At 42.6% G+C, this 26,447-nt stretch overlaps 1 protein-coding gene across 2 annotated transcripts in view; it reads left to right on the top strand.

Moving 5' to 3' along the window:
* Positions 1 to 26,447, top strand: part of FBXL17 (F-box and leucine rich repeat protein 17) — a 659,342-nt gene that overhangs the window by 435,331 nt on the left and 197,564 nt on the right. For both annotated transcript variants that reach the window (XM_075602064.1, XM_075602079.1), the window contains exon 7: positions 14,225 to 14,301. In XM_075602064.1, the coding sequence (XP_075458179.1) occupies positions 14,225 to 14,301 (77 nt within the window). The remainder of the gene's footprint in view (positions 1 to 14,224; positions 14,302 to 26,447) is intronic.

The following is a 26,447-nucleotide window of genomic DNA, read 5'->3' on the forward strand; positions in this document are numbered from 1 at the left end:
TCCCCCCCCTCCCCCCCTCCTCCCCCCCCTCCCCCCCTCCCCCCCCTTCCCCCCCCTTCCCCCTCCTCCCCCCCCTCCCCCCCTCCCCCCCCTTCCCCCCCCTTCCCCCCCCTTCCCCCTCCCCCCCCTCCCCCTCCCTCCCCCCCTTTCCCCCTCCCTCCCCTCCCCCCCCTTCCCCCCCCTCCCTCCCCTCCCCCCCCTTCCCCCCCTCCACCCCCTCCCTTCCCCCCCCCTCCCCCCACTCCCCCCCCCCTCCCTCCCCCCTCCCTCCCCCCCCCTCCCCCCCCCTCCCTCCCCCCTCCCCCCCCCCTCCCTCCCCCCCTTCCCCCTCTCCCTCCCCTCCCTATACTCCCTGTGTAGAGTTACATAATAGTTGTGCTATACAGAAATGTGAAATGCTTGAGCCGCACCTAGGCCCCCCCCCTCTTACCCCTGCTAACAAGCCTACCTAGTACCTCACATAAACGCAAAGATAAATAAGAGGGAAAAACACTAAGGGGAAAACAAACATACGAAAGAAAGCCGAACTTATCTTGTATGGTCACAGAATTGTATAAAATATGTTTTCTGCGCAGAGTTGTATAAGAGTTATGTTACACAAAAATGTGAAGTGAAATATTTGAAATGTTTTAATTGCACCTAGACCCTCCTCCCCCTCCCCTCCCCTCTCCCCTCCCCCCCCCTCTCCCCTCCCCCCCCTTCCCCTCCCCCCCCTTCCCCCCCTTCCCCTCCCCCCTCCTCCCCCCCCCTCCCCCCCCCTCCTCCCCCCCTCCCCCCTCCTCCCCCCCCTCCTCCCCCCCCCTCCCCCCCCCCTCCTCCCCCCCCCTTCCCCCCCCCTCCTCCCCCCCCTCCCCCCTCCTCCCCCCCCTCCCCCCTCCTCCCCCCCCCTTCCCCCCCCTCCTCCCCCCCTCCCCCCCTTCCCCCCCCCCTCCCCTCCCCCCTCCTCCCCCCCCCTCCCCCCTCCTCCCCCCCCTCCCCCCTCCTTCCCCCTCCTCCCCCCCCCCCTTCCCTCCCCCCCCTCCCCCCTCCCCCCCCCCCTCCCCTCCCCCCTCCCCTCCCCCCTCCTCCCCCCCCTCCCCCCCTCCCCCCCTCCTCCCCCCCCTTCCCCCCCTCCCCCCCTTCCCCCCCTCCCTCCCCCCCCCTTCCCCCCTTCCCCCTCCCTCCCCCCCTTCCCCCCCCTCCCCCCCCCTCCCCCTCCTCCTCCCCCCTCCCCTCCTCCTTACCCCTCTCCTGGGAAAGAGAAGGCCTTATGGTATTATCCAAAAAAAAAAAAGAACCCAAATGGCTAGCCAAGCCACAATTAAATTAACCTCACTCAACGTAAAAGGGCTCCAAAATAACCGAAAAAGGAGAGTAGCACTTCAAGATATGAAAAGATCAGGGGGAGACATCATATTCCTACAGGAGACCCACTTCACATCACAAGACCCCCCAAATTTATTCAAAAAAGTGTTCCCAATGTGTTTTTGCGCATCGTTTACTAGTAAAAAGAGGGGTGTAGCTGTCCTGATCAGACAGGGCACCCCATTTAATCATATCAAAACAACGGCGGACCCAGAGGGTAGATTTCTAGTGGTATATGGCTCCTTAGCGGGCTCAGCAATCGCTCTGGTCAATGTATATGCCCCGAACGAGAACCAAACAGAATTCCTAAAGAAAGTTCTCGAGGGCATAGACCCGGGATATCTGTCATCGATGATAGTGGGAGGAGACCTAAACATGGTCCTTAACCCTACCGAGGACAGATCAACCACAATGGGTCCCCCCCGCACAACCCCCTCCCAGATCATAGGGAAAAGGTTTAGGGGAATCTTAAGCGAGTTCTCACTAGTGGACATATGGAGGGCCCAACATCAGGGCCAGAGAGACTATACTTTTTACTCAGCACCTCACCAGACCTACTCTCGAATAGATCACTTTTTGGCCACAAAAAATGTGGTGGCGGCGACGACATCCGACTCCGACATAGGACCAATCACATGGTCTGATCATGCCCCGATTATCTTAACCTTGACGACCCCCTTTGAAAAAACAATAAATTACTCATGGAGACTAAATGATTCATTACTCAATCATCCTGAGATAGAAAGAGAGATCAGAGCCGCTATTCGGGACTATTTTTTTTTTAACTCAGGATCCGTCTCCTCACCAGCAATCCTGTGGGAGGCCCATAAGGCAACCATTAGAGGGAAATTCATTTCTATCGCATCCCACAGGAAAAAAGCCCGCCAAAAATTAATAAAGGAGCTTACGGATAATATCAAAATAATAGAACAATCTCATAAAACCAACCCCTCAAAAAAAATATATAAAACATTGACAACAGCCAGAGTAAAACTTAGACAAATCCAGCTGGAGGATGTTGAGAAGGCCCTCAAATGGACTAATCAACAATATTATGACAAGGGGAACAAGGCAGACAGACTTTTGGCGACTAAATTAAGAGGGGTACATAAACGGTCCCAAATCACGGCAATCAAGAGTAGGTCTGGTGAAATACAACATAGTGATAGCAAAATAGCAGCTGAATTTACAAAATTTTACACCGAACTGTATAATCTAAGATCAAAAAATGGCCGGCCTGAATCAATAGCATCCGAATTAATAGCGCAATATTTAGATAAATGTAAGCTCCCCACACTAACGGAGGAGGAAAACACAGTCCTCAACGCTGAGATCTCAAAAGAGGAACTGGAAGAGGCGGTCAAATCACTAAAAATTACTAAGTCTCCTGGCCCCGACGGGTTCACTAATGTCTACTATAAGAGATTCTTGCCAGTACTATCCACGCATCTTCTAAAGATATTTAACGATTTCATGGAAGGAAATCAAATCCCCACGTCAATGTCCCTGGCAACTCTGGCCATTATACATAAAGAAGGCAGGGACCCGATGCAATGTGGAAGCTATCGTCCAATCTCCCTGCTCAATTGTGATCTCAAGCTATATAGCAAAATACTCGCAAATAGATTAAACCCCATCTTACCGAGATTAATAGATAGTGATCAAGTAGGATTCGTAGCAGGCAGACAGGCCTCGGACAATACTCGGAAGATAATAGACATTATCGAACATGTCCATCTCACAGAGACCAAAGCACTACTCCTAAGCCTAGATGCAGAGAAGGCGTTCGATAGAATAGACTGGCTATTCATGGACCAAGTTATGTGTAAATTCGGATTCAAAGACGCATACCTAGAAGGAGTCCGTAGATTATATCAAAACCCGTCTGCAACAGTAAAACTACCAGGGGGCAGTAACCAGAGATTTGAGATCACTAATGGAACTCGACAGGGATGCCCCCTATCTCCTCTCCTCTTTGCATTAACCATAGAACCCCTAGCATCTGCAATTAGAGCCAATAGAGACATCAAAGGAATAGAAATTGGACACAGGCAGCACAAAATATCGCTATTCGCAGATGATGTCATCCTAACCCTTACACAACCCCAAACATCCCTACCTAACCTCCAAAAAGAGCTCCGGGACTTTGGAGATATTTCAGGTTACAAAATCAATAATGACAAATCGGAAGCACTAAATTTAAGCCTGCCAGAGCCAGAGGTGAAACTCCTCAAACTAAACTTTAACTATCATTGGAGCTCCTCGAGTATCAAATATTTGGGAGTAAAGATAACGAGGAACTACCAATCCCTATATCAACAAAATTATCCGACTCTGTTCCGGAAAATCAAACAAGATCTAGAGAAATGGGGAGGATATCAGATATCATGGATCGGGAGGATGATATCAGTTAAAATGAACATACTCCCTAGATTATTATATTATTTTCAGACTCTCCCGGTCCACATCCCTGGCTCAGAATTAAAGAACATTCAAAAACTAATCTTCCACTTTATTTGGCAGGGTAAGAAACCCAGAATCACCAGGACAGTTCTTTTGGCATCAAGGGGGAGAGGAGGACTTGGTGTTCCAGACATCACAAAATACTACCAAGCCGCCCAATTGCGACAGGTAGTAGTTTGGAACGCCAACCCAAACCAATACTGTTGGCTAGATATAGAATCATACTATGCCGGGACGCCTTCACTGCCGGCTTGCCTTTGGTCCCTGAGCAGGGAAGACATGCAGAACAGTAAATTTAAGTTAGGCCCAATGAGACACACATGGGAGATTTGGACAAAATGCAAATTTAAATTTAAGCTCACCACACCTCAATCCCAACTCACACCAATTTATAAAAATCCGAAATTCCCCCCTGGCTGTGAGCCCAGACAATGGGACCAATTTAAAACAAAAAATATTAGAGCGGTTGCTGACCTCCTGAGCTTTGAGGAGTTCCTGAGTTATCAACGCCTAAAAACCAAATATGAAATAGCAAGATTGGATGTCTTCAAGTATCTACAAATTCGGCATTTTATTCAAACTTTATCCCCAACGTTGAAATTTCCCCCTCTCACCAGTTTCGAGCGGCTCTGTAGAGAAACAGGCCACCAGAAAGGTCTTATAACACAAATCTACGGTGAATTAGAAAGGGCCATAGAAGCCCCTACACATGACTATATGCTGCATTGGGCAGCAGAATTGGAAATAGTTATAGACCGAGAGGATTGGGAAAGAATTTGGGAAAATGCCTCAGGAACTTCCATATGTACCACAATCAAAGAAAACATATATAAAATATTGTTTCGCTGGTATCTTACCCCAGTTAGAATAAATCAAATTTACCCCCAGGCGTCCGATTTATGCTGGAGAGGTTGCGGTCAGAAGGGGGACATGGCCCATATTTGGTGGACATGTCCGGAAATTCAAAAATATTGGGGAACAATACAAAAATTAATAGAGGAGGTCACAGACCTCAAAATCCCTATTGACCCGTTGACCTACCTGTTGGCCAGGCCCTTAGAAAATTTGGACCGACCAACAAGTAAATTAATCTCCTTCATTCTTACAGCGGCTAGATGTGCGGTGGCAGCCACCTGGAAGAAGGTGTCTCCCCCCTCAAAACAAACGGTAAAAAATAGGGTGCAAGAGGTGATGAATATGGAGAAACTATCTGCCTTCTTGAAAAGATCCACTGACTCCTTTAACAAAACATGGGATCCGTGGCTATCCCATATGGCACCTCTACGCCACTAATCCACATATGGAAAAAAAAAAAAAAAAGAGAGAGAGAGAAAGGAAAACCAGGTCAGGGGCACCAATGAAAATAGACTGAGGACACGGGAAGCAATGGGTATCCCCCCCCCCCACCCACCCTCCCCTTCCTATTCCCACTCTTACTCTCTGTTTCCATACTCGCGCTCCCCACATAGCACCTGGAGGGTCAGGGGAGCGGTGAGCTTTCCTCTTTTATTTCCGGTTTCTCTAACCAACAAAAGGAGAAAATCTGTATTAGGCTGTATTATCGTTTATTTCATGCATACTGTGAATTATCTAAATGCCTAATAAAAATTTTGGAAAAAAAAAAAAAAAAACTATGAACTATTTGTCCAAAACAACCCAGTTTCATTTCCTAATGCCCTCCAAATACATTTAAGCAACAGATAAACCCGTGTTGTTGTGTTAAAATCAAGAATCAATGCAGAAAATTACAATTTTACGCATGATGATACTGTACATAGATTATCAAGTTTATTACATTTTTCTGAACTTTAGAAGCTAAATGTATAGAAGATTATTTATAAATCACTGAATATTTTAGTCAGAGAGATACTTTGTGATGGTCCAAGTTTTGTTTCTGAAGTATGCCTTCACATGAACAGCCTCATTGTCATATAATCCATACGGCTGCGATTATACAGCCGAACTGCAGGGTGCATGCTCGCATCTGTGACGTCACAATAGAGACATCGCAGAACGACATGTGCACAAGCACATGCTACGGCGCACGCGGCTGCACGCTGAAATCTGTTTTTGATTGGATGACTGCGTCACATGATGCGGTAGTCACAACCAGAAAACAAATTTTGAAGACACTAGCATTAGCAAGCGGGGAGACCGTCGCATTTGGTATAGGCAGTTTTCACGTATGTATCAAACTTGTTTTTGCGCCGCGCGGTGTCGCTACGGGCAACACCACAGGCGTTTTTGTGTATAATCGCAGCCTACCATGCAATGTGCAGATACGTTGGAATAATTCCATAATACATAAATATTTGCGTGCCATAACAAAGTAGTTTATTTTATCAACGTTTTGGGCTCTGTGAGGATCACATTTCAATAAAAGAAATTACTATCAGACTTAAGTGCTTGCCTATTTGGAAGTTAATCATTAATCAGTTTTGCAGCGCATCCATTCAATTTGAAAATGTGATATGTGATCACTTATTGGTGTTTGACTTGAGGGACAGGAGAAAGGAGGAGGAATTTTTGTTGCTTTGTTTCACTGGTAATTTTGAGATCTTCCCTGCCACTGGTATCTCTTTCCAAGTGGCGCAAATTAGAGTCCTGCTTTCGGGAATGTTTCCATTTAATCCTGTTGCCACGTATGGCACACCTGTGAGCACGTGACCTGTATACGGGACAAGGGTTAATACACACAGCTATCTAGCTGATGCAAGGTTCCTCAAATTAATAATATCCCCCTTAATCCCTCCCAATATACCATCTGTCCTGGACAGCGCACGTGGATGATTCACCTTTTTCCTTTACAAAGTACGTCACACAAGTTAATATTTACCCTTACTCTGTTACAATTGTAACCCCCCTCCTAAAGTGTTACAAGCCGGTTAGCATATGCTAGGCCCCACCCTGTGTTGCTATGGGAATTCTGACGTCATGGAAGAGTATTTAGGTTTGAGAATGTAATGATGCTCGTCTGAAGCAGGAAACGGACCTGCAGGGCTGAGGTAGGAAGGTGAAAGAACCGACCTGAGTCGAGGGACAGAATCCTGATAGAGTAGTGAGTCAAGGTCGAGGCAGGTTGAAATAAAAGGTTAGTCGAGGTACTTGCAATGGTCGGGATGGGCTGAAGACAAGGATAGTCGAGGTACGTGAGCCGGGTCTGGTAATGAGAGAGACAAAATGCATAAATGCGTTGCAAGAACACAGCAAGAAACTGGAACTTTGTTTGGCAACTTCCTGCTAACAGGGCTGTCCCTTTATAGGAAGTTGCCAGGAGCAAAAATGTATGATCCAGCCACAGAGGGCGAGCAACAGCAATACCCCAGACCGGAGTCTGAAAACACAGAAAGGTTTTGCCAGACCTCATAGAGAGAAAATTCGAAACAGTTAGGTTGCTGTACAACATGAGGAAAGGAGCATTGGAGAGAGGAGAAGGAGATAGACTCATAAAGTAGCAGAACATACCAGGTCCCCCTTCATTTATTATGTTGTAGAGAGGGACAGTGCCTTTTAAGTTAGGGTCCCAGAAGATAGCTAATGGAGTCCAGCAGGTTCCAGAGATAGGAAAAGGCCACGCCACAGTGGGCCTCAGAAAAGAGGGTTCCCGAGTGTCGACGAATCAGCTCTAACCGTGGATCCACAGTAATATTGGTCTATGTATGGAAGTGGCAGTTATTAAACAGGCCAAAGGTACCATTGTCAATTGCAAAGGACCACCCAGGGTCCCCGTAATGGGCTTAGTGTAACCGGGGTAATACAGATGATTATTCTGAAGCAACAAAATGGGGGGCCGGGTCCCATACTAGTTAAGCAACTAAGATAATATACCTCCCTCTGAGTGTTAAGTGTGGGCACCCATGGAAGCACAGTATTTATGAATAACCATGCAAAACAGTAGAACGTTGTTATGTGAATGTGAGTGGTTCCTGTGCCTGGGGACATAAATAAAAAACTGTTGTACTACAAAAGTTCATTGCGTCCATTATTTTCCATTCTGGCTGCTTCATCGCCCAGCTCACAATACAAGATGTAATCTCTCTATAAGCTGGGCAGAGAGGGTACAAAAAAATATCCGCTTCCACCACCAAAATTAATATTAGTAGATGTACAGAGCCTCATGTTTCTGTTTACTGAAAAAAAAACTATGCACTTAATACACATCTGTTGTAGCAAAATGTGTCCGAAAATGTAGTTTACTCGCTACAAAGCGTGCAACAGTTCAATCAGAGTCCATAGTATTACTTATCAAAGTTTGGCTTTAATATATCAAAATACAGTGCTTGGATTACAGAAAAAATTATTACAAGAACATACAGTTATTCTTAAAATTACAGGATAAACATAAGTACAAATCCCTATACAGTACGTTACCAAATGTCATAGTTTCTTCCCAAAGAGACCACTGGCATAGAAAATATGAGAATTCACGTGCCTGATCCCAAAACTCACCTCTGATGAATTCTGATTTCAGAACTCCAGGGCAAGACTTATATACTATTCTTTTTTTCATTGAGAACATCATAAGCCCACCGCTGTCATCAATCAGCCACTGACATTTTATGACTTGAAACAAAAAAAAAACTATTTCTTTGCGTCAATATATCAAAGGCTTCATAACTTTGTTTCTATAATACTTAGACACACCATCTTGACTGTTGCGTCTTGGCACTCCATATACACGCCTCAACATAAAATATGATCAGATAATGTCTATTTTTGCAAGAGCAACAGATATCTGCCCTAATCATCAAATGTTTGGCATCATTTGATTTGTGTAATTGCAACAGTTACAAATATCTAGTTGTTATTCTTGTGAATTGCTGTCAGGCCCAGAATTCCATATTTAATATTTTGAAAGGTATGGCTAGTCATGCCCCCTGATACTCTGTAGGACCCTTCCAAGAATGTTTTTCAGAGTATATTTAAAAGGATTGTGTTTATTCTAGTGTCAGGGAAGACATATTTCAATCTTCCCATTAAAAAAACAGATGTCCTTATCGCTAGATAATCAGTCCTATAAATCATAAAACTAGACCTGGTGTGGGCTGACAGGCCAAAAAACAAACAAGTATTGTGTTTTTAAGACAATGTGTAACTAACGTTAACCCCTGAAGTACAAGATTGATTAAAATACTTAATACTTAATATCTCATGATATTATCATGATACCTGCAATGCTTCTTTAGAAAGTATGCTAGAAAATGTACTTTCTTAATGCTAGTGGTAGCTGAATTAGTGACTCTTCTCTTTCAAAGATCTACACCTTCTTCCCAATATATATTGGATCAACAATGAAGTACGAACAAGCACACAAGTAACATTTCCTTCTGTGGTAGTAAAGGATTTATTAAACGATGCAGTTATTTGGTTTGAGTTGAAGAATTTATAGTGATAAACACATTTAAAAGACCCTTCAAAATATGTTAAATTCACTTTTTTCATTCTGAAAGTACAGCGGCACTCGAGTCCCACCGGACTTCTAGGATTGAAACCATGTGCTCGTTTGGGTAGTGATTACATGGTCATAAGTGCCCTCCGGATGACGTAAATGGAAGCCCAATCAGCCCCTAAAAAGGTTGCATTAATAAGATGATGTATAGTACCCGGTACTGCACGAGGGCTTCTGACAGGGCTCGTCCTGTACAATGTACATCATTAGGGTAGTGAAAAGGTTAATAATTTTTATAAATTGTAAACTGTTTAAGTTATGTGACACTATAATGTATGACTTTTCAACCACTATGCCAGTCTCCAGATTAAAGCCCATTAGCTGTGCTTCCCAGCAGCACCACTATTATTAGTTCATGTTCAGAAGTTCATTATTTCAGTATTTAAGTCATGCCTTTGTCCACTTTAGTAAGTCACCATCTTGCATGCTGCTCTGACAGCCTGTCTTATAGTTCCCTTGGCCAATTTTTCTCGACGCTCGTTTAGAGTGCAAAAATGATATAGGCTTGCAAAGCACATTCAAATGTTAATTTAGAATTTCATCAAGCAGTACATTAATGTCTCTGATGGTGCCATTCCCTTTCACACCTCTGAGGTGATTGAAATGCGGGCTTTTAAAGTGAAGTCTGATAACCAGCGTATGGCAGCTCCAATTAGCTTCACTTTGCCCTGAAGTGCATCACAAACAGTAACAAGGTCTCTCAGGACCACTACTTTTGCTAGCTCCATAGTCATTTTTCCTCATTAGTTACTTTCAATTGCCACTAATGCCATGTACCAAACATCTGAGTGATAGACAACAAAAAACATAAAAAAAAAAAAACTTGTCTGCTCTACATACAATTATTTTCCATAATTCAAATCTCTCTTGAATTCTTTTGATAGTTTGGAAACCAACAATTCTTTATTCCATTAACCTTCCCACCTTCTGTAAATCATAGAACTTTTAATATGGTGCTGTAGTGTTTTTGTTTTGTTTTGTTTATACAGAAATATGTATGCAGTACCCAGATAAGTACAGTATGTTAAAAAAAAATGTAATTCATGGTTATGATACGATAGGCTCCAACACATTCATATTTATGCATTATGTATTTGTTTAACTCCTTCACTGCCGGAGCGACCAGCAATACATCGCTTTACAGTGCCAGCAATGTGTCAGATAATGGCTTCATCCTTCTCTGCCCTTTAAAAGCAGAGGTTAAAGTGACTTGAACAAAAGTAGAGGGGCAATTCCTGCCTCGCTAAATTCCAGACCTTAAGACCTCATTTTATAAAGATTTATACAACCTTTATGCTAAATAAAACAGTAAGCGAAAAAGGGACTTATTACAATAGTTCCCCTTTTGTTTATAAAGGAAGTAGAACTGTTAGATTTGCAAATTAAAATGTAGTGGTACTCCTGGGATGTACATTAGAAAATATTGGTACTCGTCTACTTCCTATTACGATCACACTTCGACCACCGAATGAAAGCATTACTTTATCAGTAATTATTCAATGCAATTGAAATAATGTTTAATACCATGGGGAAAAAAAAGTGCTGAATCATTAAATGTGTAATGTAGCAATAAACAGTATATTTGATCTGTCGTACAAGAATTACAAATCATCACAAGGGATCGCCATTTCAATCAAAGTCAATTAAAATCAGATCTTCAATTGGTAGATTAGTCTCATCAAGCCTGCAATTCTGTTTTCAGAATTATCCCACAGAAAAAATTTCCTACAATTCCCCAAAACAAAATGGTGCCAGGCACTTTGAAGCTCTTTAACTTCAGTGTTAACCAGAATCTAGGCGCATTCATGTTATACCTTTAACTTGAACAACACTGGAATTCGAAATGCTATTTTTGAGTTTTGTGAGCAATGGTTGTGGGTTCTGACCCTGTTGGGCCTGACACCAGTACCCCCTTCCTCACAAGGTGCCTTAAGCTTGTCGATATAGGTCTTATGGAAATCCATTTAGCAGGTATCGGGTGTGAGTCATTTACACAAACTTTGCATATCTCATTAGCATATCTCCCAGGAATCTACGGTGTGCGCCTTTTTGAGTACAGATGATGCTCTATATGCTATTTGGAGCAAAAAAAAAAATTCTAATGTTTCCATACCTTCATTATGAAAAGTGCCAAGAATAAAAGCATCAAACAACACAGTTTATATATACCCCCCCCCCCCCCAACCAGTAAAATGGATAAGGTGTCACAATATTGCCTTGTAGATCAGAACTAATAGCCATTGTTAATGTCTTGCTGGGTTGATAAATCAATAAGTTGTTGGTGGTCTTTAAGTGGCTGTATACGTCTATTAATTATTTGCATATCACAAACTATTCAATATAACACAATACCAATAACATACACCGTAACTGTATGTCCAATATAGATCACTTATTTTAAACTGTAATAAAAATAATAGAAATAGTGTGTGTGTGTGTAGTGTAGTGATATATTTCAGGTGAGCATTAAAAGCAAAGAGTAAGATTTACAAAATAATATATATTTTTAATGGAGTACATCTAGAGCAACACACACACACATACCCATAGAAAGTGAAAACTTGATGCCAAGTGCATTGAGCTCATCGTGTACTGTTACACTATCCCTAGATGATGTTGGACATCTGTTATTTGTTATCTTCTGCTGAACTTTCTTCTTTTTTTGTTGTTGCCAATACTGTTTCTTATTGATGCATATCCTGTAAACTAAAATGTATGCTTTTATTGCTTTGGGTTATGTCCCGTAGTACTAACGCACAGGGTCATATTTACAGTGCTTCATGGCAGGTCTACATCTAGGAGAAAAATTCTTCAGAACTCTTTTCAGCAATATTGTCCCAGAGCTGACTTCTTTTTGCAGCCTTTTATGCTTAGCATAAAGTTAGCTATGGTGGGGGAAGCTTTTGCAAACCAGAAATGAAATGTGATGCCAAATGGAATATATCATTGCTTTAAACTAATTTTAAAATCAAAACATATTCGGATAAGCCCATTTTCTTCATATCATGTATATATATTATCATGTCAACAACTTTTAGCTGAATTGGCAAAACACATTTAAAGATGGTAAAAGTCACTTCAATATGATTAATTTGCATAGCATTCACATATCTGAACTATAAACACCAGATCATTTTATGTTAGTTTATTTCATGGGTGAAAAAAAATGTAAAAAAAAATTAGGCGCCCGCTTCAATTTTCAAGAGCCAAAGTTTGGTTGAGTGGCAGGAAGGTGTGTTCGGGGGAGCGCAGCGTGTGCGCACGTGGCAAGCACTCTGCTGTATTTTCTTATAGGAGCTACCCCCGTGCCTACAGGCAGAGTAGCGTGCTGATGCGGCAGCATTTTGAAAATACAACCAATTTTGTATTTTCAGGCGGCTGCCGCATGACGTCAGCGTACGTGAGCTTGTTCAACCAATGAGGGCGAACCAGCTTCGTGACACGTCCGCCACGCACCCACCTTGCCCCCGCAATGCGTCTACGATCTCCTGCAGCCAATTTCACAAATCGCTTGTGCTGCAGGTGTGCGCGCGGCGGTGCGCTCATTCTCACGCGGCCGCGCAGGGACCACAATCCCCATCTTACAGAGGCCTTGTGTGCTCCCCGGCATTTAATTTAAATGCTTTGGGGAAGAGCGCCGGTCCTCTGTAACCGCCGCCCCCCCCCGAAAATCTTGCCACCCCATCTCCCCACCAGTTTGCGCACCCCCTGAGTTATAGTGTGTATCTGTATCCTTCCATCCCCTTGACTCTATAATAAATTAAAGGAGTGTGCAGAGACCTGGAGCTCTCCACATCAGTCACTCCTCCACCCCTCCAGCCTACCCTCTCTCTGATACAGCACACACACCCCTAAATGGCGCAGTGGCAGCAGTGCACCTTAAAATTCTTTGCACTCGCGCTTGTAAAGCAGAATCAGGGACGTTGTTGCTGTAACCGACAGGTCAGTCAGAGCTGTGCTACAATAAAGCCGTCACATTTTAGGCGCCACCCAAGATCTTTCCATCCCTGGTTTATTTATTAACATTGCTATTATGCATAATCGCCCACTGTTTAATAAAAGTGGGATAGAATGCGAAGCATATGTTACTTAATGGTACTGCCATTATTAAACCATCAAAACCCTCATTGTGAAGTACTGTACAGTATGTAAGCTCCTTGTCTGGTGACACAAACAGTAGCAAGAAAATGTAATCTTATTAGATAGCAAGCATATTAGGTAACATAACCTGTCTGTATCTCGTGCCTGTTACCCGTCGGATTATTAGAGAATGGTCCAGGATAGTGCAGTACTTTCAGCAGTTTTACTGCCTATTCATATCTAAAACATGTACTGAGTACTTACTGTAGAACTCTTATTTCATACCACTAAGTATGTAAACCTCTTCTCTTTATAAAGTATATCGACTGGTCCAAAAATAGATCAATATCAGACAGGTAAAATAGCATTGTATGCTCTTACCATCAATCTTCTTTTTACAACATAGGATTGAAGGATTTCTAGCTTTAATGTTGGTGCTTACAGACAATAGTATATTTTTTTTGTAAATGTATTTAAAATAATTAGGTTGAGTTTTTCTCCATGAATGTGTACACTATGTCCTTAAAGAGCTTTTGCCTAGAGTAAAATTTTTATTAGGGACAGACTATTTGTACACTATTGTAATATGGGATGTCTGCAGGTAAGTCCAACTGCAAGGGGGAAAGTGTACATTAAACAGGGTATTGCTAATAATAAGCTATTACAGTATGCCTTTAGGTAAATGAGTCCTTGTCATGAGAAATGTTACAATCAGCTATGTTCATGCTGGAGAGGTCAGCAACTGCAATATCTCGCGTCAATAACTGTTTGTAGTCAGCCACAAACTAGATGTGCAATAAAAGCACAAAGGCATGGACCATCTTAATTAATTGAATCCGGAATAGAAATTGAAACAGTTATTTCTTTTTCTCTGTTTTATCTGTCCAGATGTGTGGAAGTTATCGCTAAGGAAGGTCGGAACCTTAAAGAGCTGTATTTGGTATCCTGCAAGATCACAGATGACGGTACGTAGCCCAGTAAACCCTGCTTTTCCGTTGCAATCAGTCGGCCATCTTGTCATTCTGAGCTCGAGATCCGATTCTGTGTTAAGTTAATATAATAAAATTGGCTGCTAAGTTATGATACAGTAAATCACACCTTTCATGTTCTCATCAATTGTGGAGTTAAGCGCACAGTTAGGAAATTAAAATATTCAGTAATTGTTGACCTATATACAAATTTTTATCATGCTGACAGTTCTGTAAAGTAATTAAATATCTGTTTGGCGTCGTCTTCTGTCAAAGGTAATATGCAGCTATATATCTATATTTGCAATATGTTACTATTTTTGTCACAACCGCTGTAATATGACAGACTGTTGATGCAATGTTGTGAAGCTTAATTTTAACAGTTCATACTAATATAAACCATGAATTTGTTCCCTTTAGTTATTTGAACCAACCAGTTAGCAACAGTAATGTTTAGCTCTGTCCTGCAGCTACTGTAAGCACATTTATATCATTCAGTTGTGTGTAACTTAAAAAACGTAATCCCACAACGTTATGGGGTCTGGGGCCCCGTGACATATCTACATAATGGGTTTTAAGCTCGTTTTGCTAGAGGAGATGAGCGCTGAACGTGATCTGGCCAGAGCAGGGACGGGAGAGGAGGACACGGTGGCATACAAAGGGTTAAAGCAGCAGCCCCTAGCTGCTTGTTTCCTTTTACATTGTGTTGTGATACAGCAGTGATGCTGGGGGGTTCCCAGTAGTGGAACTGCTGTATTTTTAACTCTTGTGATTCCCCCCTTCTCAGTTTCTGAGATACTTACCAGTACCGTTTGTGGGTTTTCTGCGCACTCCAGGGAATTCAAAATGACCACCAAATCTTGCAAGTCCCACCGGCCAATAGGAAACCACAACGGCTTTGATTGCTGCTTCCTATTAGTTTTTTTTTTTACCCTGGTAGAACACCCGTATCTACACAGTTAATTATCTCAGAGACCGGAGGACCCCTGTACTAAAAATAACGCTGTTCAGCCGTCGTTTTGCCGCTTTAAAAACCCTTTGTAAGTGTTAGATGGAAATATGAGTGGTAGTGATGAAGCTGGCACCTTGCCACCATTGAAATCTCCATGGCATGATGAAGATGAAACGTAACGCAGAACATTGCTTCAGGCCTTCAGAAGCCACCAAGTCTGAAAAAAAAAACCTCCCCACATTCCAATATGTTCAGTCTTTTCATGATGTATCAATAAGCTGGGTTTATCCCTTGGCTTCTTTTTGTTTTCTTGTGGTTTTATTTTATTTTTCTATTAGTATAATTGCATTAGGCAGGACGAGGTAAGAAGAAACAATAGGAGAATTGAAATAGGCAGCAGATGATACTGTGATGGGGAAAACACATAATTTAGTAAAGACTGGTAAGAGAGCTAGACTGTTCTCAGCTGCAGGGAGTGTGTGTGTGTCAAATGAATTACGTTGATAGGAAGAGGTATAGCTGTGAGAAAGGACAGAACTCAGGAATAGACTTGTGAATCTGTCTTTCCAATTTTCTGCTCTAATTCTGGAGTTCATTGATTCCCTGGGCTTTAGTATTTATTAGCAAGGAATACTTCCTTGCCTGAAATTGTACATCTGGTGCACTGGGAATAGGAAATAAGGATTCTGAAACACCTCTCGAGGTCATTTGCACATACATATAAAGAGAGGTAGTTGTAAAACGTGACATAAATACAAATTTTATTACCAAATTGTCGCTTATAAATTCTAAAATCCATTAATAGCCCCATGCTTGTTTATCACAGTGGTTTTAAACCTGGGTTCCATGGAACCCTGGAATTCTGTGGGAAGTAACCACACCAAATTTGGAAATAACTGAGATGTACTCTTCAAGACCCAACATTTGTAATTTAACATCTTTTTTTAATGTAATAATTCAAAACAGTTATTAAATGTTATACTTTTATATGTTACAGAATCAGAAACTGTTGGGAAAATATAAGCCCTACAAAAGCTTTAGTATCCTTAAGTACATACTGTTGAAGGAATGAGTTGGCGTCCCATTGAGCCATTATACTGTACATTAGTGAAGGGTTCCACAGGTCTAAAAAGGTTTAAAACCACAGGTCACTCTATCTATCTATCTATCTATCTATCTATCTATCTATCTATCTATCTATCTATCTATCTATCTATCTATCTATCTATCTAGCTACATAGATATATATATATACACATATACACATATATATATATATATATATATATATATATATATATATATACACATATGAGTATGCTCAGTGAGTGAGTAATATATGACGGATCATAGTGAGTAATATAGTACATGACGGAAATGACATGTAAGTGAGTAGGGCACTGCCGCCCTTTCTGTTTATCAGTGTAACAGATCATTTCTATATGTGGTACAGAGAGGAAATTAGTATTGAGGAAAAGAAAAACATATTCTCTTTATAAACGTCATACAAGTGATATATTTTGGCTTTAGGGATGATTACATTTGTTTAGGAAAGTCCGAGACATTGGTAAGTTATTGTAAGTTGTATTAGATATTTTTGTGAGCCGCCTTAAATATTTTATTTCCTTACTCTACCAGGGGACAGCAGTGCATGCTTGTACTCAAAAAGTGAAGGAATACATTGTTAGTTGAGCCTGTCAGGGTTTTATGACAGATTCCATGTTTTTATCATGTTACTAGCTCCTCAGCATACGCGAAGATGACATTTGGTAAACCGTAATTGAGCCCAAAGAGATCCTGCTCACATTGTATATAACATTTTTACAAGTGAATAGGGATCTTAAAGTGTAGCACTGTAACAAGAGCTTTAAAAACAAGCATTGCATTTTTCATTTTTATGATCTTATTTGTAGCAGTATTTATATTTCCTTCTTTTTGTTATTCATTGTTCTGCTTGAAATTAAAATTATTTCTCTACTTTGGGTGTTGCTGTGTATTCATATGTTTCTGTTTTCCCTATTTAGACCCATGTCCTTTAATCAGGCAATTTCTACTTTATGAGGTATTTTTGGTGCTTTTGTCAGTTTATTTGAAATAAGTTATTACAACTGTGTATTGCTTTTCATTCCTAAATGTTTTACAATAGCACTCTGCTTAAAGTATATATGGGTACAGTATGTATGTCTGTGTACGTATGGTGTATATGTGCAGCATATGTATGTACAGATGCAGTGGCCGTTATTTTACAGCATCACGGCGCCCTTTTCGTGTGCGCTGCTGTTCTCCATGCGGCATGAACGCGGCCAATCACCCCAGGCACGCGCGTTTATCACGGTTGCTTTGTTTGAATGTTATATACAGCTATACAACAGTCTCGTAAGAAAGACTTATCTGTGTCTTGTAGCTGTAGGGGAAGGCTTCTCTGCCCTCTTAGCAGAGCACGCTTAGTAAATAAAGGCCCAAGTTTGATTTATGCCTAAATGAGAAACTCTATAGTGGTACTTATCTGGTCACTTTTTGTTCAGCATAAAAGCCGTTCCATTGTTCTGTAAGAAGACCCCCTAGCAACCCAATCTTTCTGTGTCCCTGATATTAAGACTTATGCAGTACTGAACCATGATCCACATGGTGTAACATCATGTTTTTTTAAATAATACATTTATATATACAGTACATGTAGCCATGGCTGGTCCAGACTATACTTTCTGCCTCTTGTTACGTAGGTCCCGATAGCTTCAGGCAGTGTCAGGCTATCCTGTGGGTTTACCCTTCCTCATGCTGCCTCCCTGAGTGACAGGGGTGGAGGTGAACTGGAGTCTGTGCACAGCCAATCATGGTGCAGACCCTGTGTCCTCCCCCTCTGTGCCTTAGGAAAGAAGTGTCCAAATTACAGTGAGTTCAAGTTCCTCTCGGCTGGGAGTGAGACATGCCTTCTGCCCCTCCTGGGGCTGAGTGAAGCCCAAGATCTGTGCAGAGCACAAGGCCTTAATATTGCAAGAAGGCCAGCACCATCCAGAGGTCTAGAACCCATTCTAAAATATGATGCATACGCTGTAATACCAACTGCAGTGGCTGCTTCAATAAAGAATCTTTTTTACATACCTCTGCCTAAGTAACAGTCTATTGGGTAGGGGTATGAGTGATAAGTCTGGCATGGTGGGGCATGAATCCTGGAGCCTGCTATGACTGGAGGCGCTGACACCATGAAAAGAACCTAAAGCCTGTTTCCTCTTACCCTCGCGGACGCTCATCTCTCCTGACAGGTAACAAGCACCACAACCCCTGTAGCTTAGGCAAGATCTCCCAGAGGTGGGGGGAAGCAGGGATATATGAGTATGTGTGTGTGTATATATATATATATATATATATATATATATATATATATATATATATATATATATATAATTGTGTATATGTAGAGAGAGGGAAATTGGAACGTATCTATTAAACTCCAATATTGCCAATGCAAAATCACCCACAAACAAAGCAATACTAATTGCTGCAATAGCATGTTTGTCCTATTCATTGTTTATAGAAACTAAACACCACGGTTTGCCTCCTTTGCAGTAAAAATGTGCACATTACACAGAACAGCACTGCCAGAACCAAACCACATAAATATTTTTTTACAAACACAGTTTTTCAACTTAATGAACACGGTGAGATACAAATCTGTGTGAAAATAGCTGTTTTTGCCCCGAAATAGCAGAGTTTAAGAAATAGGCTCCTATTAACTTTGGATTTAAACATCTAAAACATGAAACTGTGGTGGGATGCTTTTGGATTAGAAAAGTAGTTATTTTTGCTTAGTATGGGCACCCACTTGTACATAGTCCTTCATTTGCTGGATTTGTCACATTTAATTTGAACCCTGTTAAGATCTCAGTAAAATGAATGATATAAAATACTTTAAAAGGTAATAGACTGTTAACAAAACAAAAGGAAATATACGTTTCATGTTTTGTCCCCACATGCAGAGAGAAAGGTGGTTTACATGCCCTTCAATAAATTAATCCAAGCCAGCTAGGTTATTTTTTAATAATATTGCTGTGATCACTGCTGGAGACCGAGGGGGGCGAGAATACATGTTTTTTCTCTCAAGACCTTGGGGATCTTCAACACAAGATTTCATGATCAGAGAGACCACTGTATCTAATGAAATTGGATATTTGTAAGTTATATATTTTCACTTTTAAATTAAATATGAAGCCTAGGGACATTTTATAGGATAATTGCATTACATGCATTACATGTCATTTACATCTTGGTCCACTGGAAACCGCTGAGCTTTTTTTTCCCCCGCAACATTTTCTTTTCTTAATACCTTTCAAGCTCAAGTGCTGAGAGAATAAAGGGAGAGTCCTTAAAAAACAAAACAACAAACATAAGATGAATTGTTTTTTTGGAGGACAGTGTATATTGAATGCAGTGCTTGCTATGTTTGCATAAGATGCATATTTTTTTGTCTAATTGAATAGCTTTATTTTCTTACATATTTTCATGTTTAATCAATAGGTTTTAAATTCTATTTGTTTCTGTTTAATATATAAATGGAGCTGCAGTATTCATTCCTATCTGTTATAGTCTAGATTAATTTAATTAGCAAAGGAACAAGCAGCAGACGTTTGTCAGTGACAGAGATAATTGTATCTGTAAATCCTCTATAGTGAAATTAGGATTTGCACCTACAGAGTGCATTGTCCTTTCAGACATAATGTACTTCACTAGTTTACAAACCCACAAGCATCTATATTACCAGCAATAAAGTATAGCTTCTATCTACAAGAATTAAATGGTCAATTATTGTACAGGTATCTGAATTAATAGGAATCACAGTGATTATATCTACACCAGCAATTGGTTTACTGCATCACCAGCTTCAAGAATGACCTTTTTTTTTAATGTAAAACTGACACTAATACCCCTTTTCACAATTCTTTGAAGCATCTGGATATCAGCTCTGTTTTTGCAATGTGCATCAGTCACTGATGAAGGGGTTACTATGGAGTTGTCTAATTAGTTACTGGGTGCACATAATACTTTCTCTTACTATCATTTTGCTCCTTTTTATTATGTTTGCGGCAGATATCAATGGACAAAACAGTAACTGACAAGCTAAACATTTCTTGGGCTTGATAGTCCTCTTTCGGTCCAAAATCTGAAATGCGTTTATTTTGTTCTTTCGCTTGACACATTTCTTGGCAATATTGGGTGGCCACATTACTTGATAATTAAAAAGTTTGCCAATATATTAAATGCATATTTACCAGGTACAGTATACACAGCATTGGATTGGAACATTTGTAATGCAACTAGCATAGTCATAATAGAAAAATACCATAGGAACCGGTTACAAGTCTTGGATTCCTTCTGTCCTTGACTACGTCTTGGTCTGTCTGTAGATTCTCATTAGATGCACAGAAGTGAACTACATATTGCTGCACACTGACTCCATGTTTGGTGCTTCGTTCACTAAAGGGAGGTGATCGGTTTAGCTCTATTGAGAGGAAGTGGTATATTTAGCATGATGGTCCCAAATTACCTACTATTCACACTGCATATAACTGCAGGTGTAGCAGACATTATTGGACTTGTTAACACATGTATTCATTATCTTCTTGAACGCGTGTTTTTGGCTGCATTATTACACGTTAAAGGGGGCAATAACATCTGCTACATCTTTATTTTGAATGTAGTATATGTAATATTGTTGCTTAATTGTATATACCATTTACCATACCAATTTTAAACTGTATTCAAATGTTCCTGTAGAGAAGATATCGATGTTCTTATAGTAGTCACTAAGTGGAGTGGTAATTCATCTCTTTTGAATTACTTTGTCGTTGTGGCATAGTTCCACTTAACTAGTTATTTGCACATTGCAACAGCGTGAAACAAGTCATTTGTGTGTGTTGCTGCAGCAAATAAAAAAAAAAGCAAAGAAAATGTATGTGAATTATATGACAGTTCAAAGCGAAGTCACAGTCACGGCCATGTTTGAGATGGCAAGGTTATATTGTTTATATCGCGTTTCTCCTTAAGAGCAGGCTGCAGCAGAATTTCACATTGCTGTCTAATAACTTAATAATAAGGGAAATATATCAATATATTTGTAGCCATGCCAGCTGTGGCTACTAATCTGCCCTTGTACTGGCAGTAAGCCCTGGTAAGAGCAGGCCTTGCCAGCAGTTAATATGGGGTTTCCCTGCTCCTTGGAGCTGCACTTGATTGACAGTGGGAGGCGGTGACATCAGGCCTGAGCATGTCCAATCGTGGGAGAAGAAAGGGAACCCTGTCTTCAAGCACTCTGTCACCAATACATGTGTAAGGTTAAAAAACTTTATTAATTTGCAATGAATAAAAAAAAGGGATTTAAAATACAATTAAATAGTAAGTCAACAGCACGTGACTGTATCATGGCTAGGTGGGTAGATGTACATATGGAGATCCCTAATAGATATTCGGGATCTAGTGCTATGTTAATAGCTACCTAAAGATATAGGTGGAGGGGCCGTTATGAACCCACTAGGAAATGTGTATCTCAATGTTGATGTATCAGGGCGTATGTTGTAACGCGCTGTATAGGCAAACTTCATATAGTGTGTACATTACCACACTCTAGCATGATAGGCGGTAGTCAAACCTGTAGAGTGACTCCCTGTATTTATGTTGGTGTTGGGCTAACCCCCCCCCAAAAAAAAGTATTCCAGTGGCCCTATTTAGTGCCTGACTTATGCCTAACATTCTCACACCTAACCTCTCAGTATCTATACCTTGAGGTTTTTTTTGGTTAGCCCAACACCAACATAAATACAGGGAGTCACTCTACTTGCAAATTAATAAAGTTTTTTAACCTTACAATAACACATGTATTGGTGACAGAGTGCTTGAAGACAGGGTTCCTTTTCTTCTATGTACACTCACGTCCCCACCCAGTTAGCACCTCACCATGGTTCATTAAAATAAAGCTGTGCGAGTTTTTTCTTTACGTGTAGCAATCGTGGGAGAAACCTGGTGCCCTCCTCCTGGCTGTACATAAGGGCAGTACCGCCCCAAATTCAGCGGTGCGTCTTCCCCCTGAGAGAGGCAGGTTGCACACAGGAAGCCTGAGATTGGAGCCTTCCCTGTTCATCTCCCCCTTGGGGGAGAGCGAGTGTAGACCTATACCCTGACTTCTGATAGGGGAACATGTGGAAATTGAAGGGGAGCGCAACTTGTTCAGTGGTGGATATGTGAAATAAAAAATAGATACAATAGTGCAACACAGTCTCTTAAAATGTATCTCCAAATTAGTAGATTTCTATAGATTCAGAACTCACATTCTTACGGAAATAAACAGGCATGTAACCCAAACTTGGGTAGGTGATAGATAGTGTGGTATATTTTTGTGGATCTTCTCTCCCTCTGTATGTCAGGATTCTTGGGTGTAGTGGGATATCCCTCAGAATGGTATAATGGCAGCCGTATATATCAGAGAAAACGGAAAGACAAACATAGTGTGTACCATAAAAAAAAACTTTTAATCTCTGAAAGACCATATAGGTGTATGCTTACATTGATAAAAAGTATACTGGACACATAAGAAAAGCGAACCCTGCCTCCCAATTCTCACCCCCTCTGCTCGAGTCTCCCGTCGCGTCACTTCCAGTTACCGGCGTTTCATTTCCGGTATCATGGCGCGGGTGAATTCACCGAATGGAGGGGACCTCTGGTGCAGATCAGCACAGGTGAGTGGTAACAGCAGGGCGCTTCTGACTGAACCGGAAGTGACGCAATTTCCACATGTTCCAGCAAGAAGGATTCCTGTGGACCATCCTTTAAAGGGTTTTTGAGCAGCATATTTTCTATATATCACTTATTGCTCTGATTTGCACTGATTTTGCACAATATTGTATTTATTATCACTGTCTAAGTCACATTATTTTTCACTGTAATCACCTCCTTAGAGCGCTGTTAGAATTTTCTCTCACTTCTGACAGGGGAGTCGGGAAGAGCTAGGACAGCTGCAGGGGGCCTGACCTGTAGTGGTTGTCCAGGTACCATCATCCAGTGGATAGCTGATCCTGATAAGCTGTGATTTGGCAGACCACTCCTGTGTTGTAGTGTATTCAATAAAGACCGTTTCTGTTTGCATATACCTCCTGCCCGGTGTGTAATCTTACTGGGAAGTGAGGGAATAATTCTACCATAGGAGATCGCCTCCATTCATCTTGGAGTCTGCAGTAGATGGAGGCGCTGCACTGCTAGAGAACCATGTGGGTAATGTACCCCAAAAACCTGATCCTGTGTCCTCGCTACCATCGGCGGACAGCTCAGCCCTCCTGTTACCAGCTGGTATCATGCACCACACGACTAGTAATGGCCAAATCTCCCACCGGGTGGGGGAAACACCGCTTTATTTGGATCGCTGCTGAGATACTGCTCAACAAGACAAGTTTTCAGCGACGCAAAGCTGGAATTAACAAGGTACACTTCCAGAGCAACTGCTGAAACTGAAAGAGAGAGGCTAGGTGTAGTGTCCGGGGGAACTCCTTTGCCCAATCACGGAACTATGCCTTAGGCTGCCCTATTGGGTGAATGGTCTGGAGACACAAGGGCTATTGCTGTTCTGAGTCACCCTGAGGCGGGAAGTCGGGATGTCTAAAGGGGGTGCTCTAGTTAACTTTGTTCCAGGGACCTCTAAAGGTTACAGATAGGGAGTATCTTGGGAGGGGTGCCTGACGTACAAGGTGCCTAGACCCCTCTGTTGGAAGAACACCCAGAGTACTACTAGCCGTAGCCAGACTGTGGAACCACAGAGTGCTTGTAATGGACTGTGATCATGTGCAGTGTATCAAGTCTACTCTCGGTAGACCGCTAATCATGTGCTGTGAAGACGTCCAGAAGATGGATTCCCAGCAGAATTCTATGGCCCTGTACACTAAGGAACTTAAAATGTTGGTTCTCAAGTTGGAGAAGCTACCAAGTGAAGTTCGTCATGCAAGATGGTGTCTTCTGCCAAGGTTGGAGAGTGCATGTGTTGCCTGCAAAAGGGCTGCACGTGAAATTCTTGCAAAGTTCTGCACGGGTCTGGTGCGAAAGCCAGGACCCCACCCAAGCGATGTGACTGGCTCAGTTAGGAGTCAGAGTCATGCCCTGTCCCAGTGTGCTCCACCTCTGATCTCCACCAGAGGTAGGGGGGACTGTGACAACCAATGTCTGTCGATGGCTGGCGACAAAGGAGGTGTCAGGTGTGGCCGACCGTAGTGCTTGTGCTTACCCACAGATCTCGCTATGTCTGGCGATATGGACTTCATCCACTATTGTCTTCCAGGAGGCCTTCTGGTAGTGAAGTTGGATGGAAAGAGGTACACCCAATGCCTATGTCCTATGTGCAATTTACCCGGTGGCGAACTGGTTTGGGGAGCCAAGTGTGCCCGATGCGGAGCACGCTTTATCAAGCCCACGCTGCTGCAGCATCCGGCCTTCGCAGAAAAAGATGCGACCAACCCAAAGACTTGGGTGGTCAATACTGCTGCTAGCACATCTACCTCGACGATGAAGGTTCCTGAGGGCCCGTGTGCCGATGAGGACACTCCCGGGGGTCCGAGTACCCAGATGATAACCGAAAGCTCCACGGAGGTTCCAGACCAGGTCCCCCCTGAGGGATCAGAGACGGTCAGAGAGATGGAACCAGTCCGAGAGCAACCGAGTAAGGTGACGGCCTGGGGTGATGAGGCACCATTGTTCTCAGAGGCACATAAGCCAGGACAGGCTCTGCTGCTTGCCCCTGATAAATGATCAGGTACCTCTCCCCTGCGGATGTGTCTCTTCCATCCTGTAACAGTAGTAAGAGGTCTTCTGTGGTGTTCCGGGTGACGTCCAGCGACCTAGCCGAAGTAACTGATGACGCGACCCTCCGAACCGGATCCGATCGACGGCGGAGTCCGACAGTGATGATAGCGACAGTAAAGCCTGAGAGGCGAAAGAGCCTTCCGTTGGTGGAGATGCCCAGTGGCCTACTCGGTGCAGCTACGGTGTCCATGGAAACATCTGGTGTGGATGTACCTTCCGGTACCGCAACCGCTGCAGATACAGATAACGACGACAATGGGGAAACGTCCATCCAAAGACCGGATGTTGGCACACTTCCATTGCGGGACCTGGAGCTGTATCCGGACCTCACGATGCCGCCAAGTGATGACGTCACCATTCGAGCGACCGCTGGAGCGGAGGAGGAACCCGAATCGATTCCCGCTCTGGTGAGTACCGCTCCAACCCCTGTAAAGGGAAAAGCCTTTATGGACTCTCTCCGGGAGCGTCATTCCCCTAGAATGGCCTAAAATTCCTACTCCCGTGTTTCTGGCCCAGTACTGGGACTATATTATGGAGCACAGGCCGATGCTCAAGTTCAAGCCTGCGGTAGAACCGCATGTTGTCAGCGTTACATTGGTAGCTGGTCAAGGTGGGCGCATTGTGCAGGACTCTGATCGAGGCCACGTATCCTTCCACGAGCACATCTGTGTTCCCCAAAAGTTCTGCTCCTGCAGGAACTACTCTAAAAGGAACTACTACCAGGATCAGCCAGGATGGTGCTTCGCTGGGAGAAGCTGATTATACTGCCCAGGAACACTAGTCTAAAAAGAGGAGCCTTTGGGTCTCCAATACTCCGTCTGCGGTTTGGAAGGACTGGTCTTGGGGGAGTAAAATGTTTATAGATGATACGTGTACTGATGATGATATGGAAGGTGCTATGTCATGTAGTGTTAAGTCTGGTATAAATCAGTATGCGATGTCCGTGAATTCAGATACGTCTGGGTTTTCTTCACACACCACCTGTGAGTCAGAAGTTATTAAGGCACCGCCTGTTAAGTCCCTACCCTGATGGCACCCTAGGTTTCGGGGGTACATGCCGTACAAGCACCGCACACGATTCCTGTTAGAAGCTGGGGATGTGATAGACAATTGGTGGGAAGAGAGGGAATTCTGCCCTGAAGAGACAGCGGAGGTCATGAGGCGCAGGGAATATGAAATCAAGATGGGTATCATAGAACCAAAAGGCAGTATAGTGATGTACTGTGAACCGACCACACAGGAGCCCTTATACTGAGGGTTGTAGGCTTACTAAAATTAGTAGAGCAGAGCGGCACGTTGTACAGGGGTACAGGAACTCGCACAAGTTTGAGTATCCACATATGCCTGAACCAATAAT

Source organism: Ascaphus truei, chromosome 1 (genome assembly GCF_040206685.1).
Source record: "Ascaphus truei isolate aAscTru1 chromosome 1, aAscTru1.hap1, whole genome shotgun sequence".
NCBI lineage: Eukaryota > Metazoa > Chordata > Amphibia > Anura > Ascaphidae > Ascaphus > Ascaphus truei.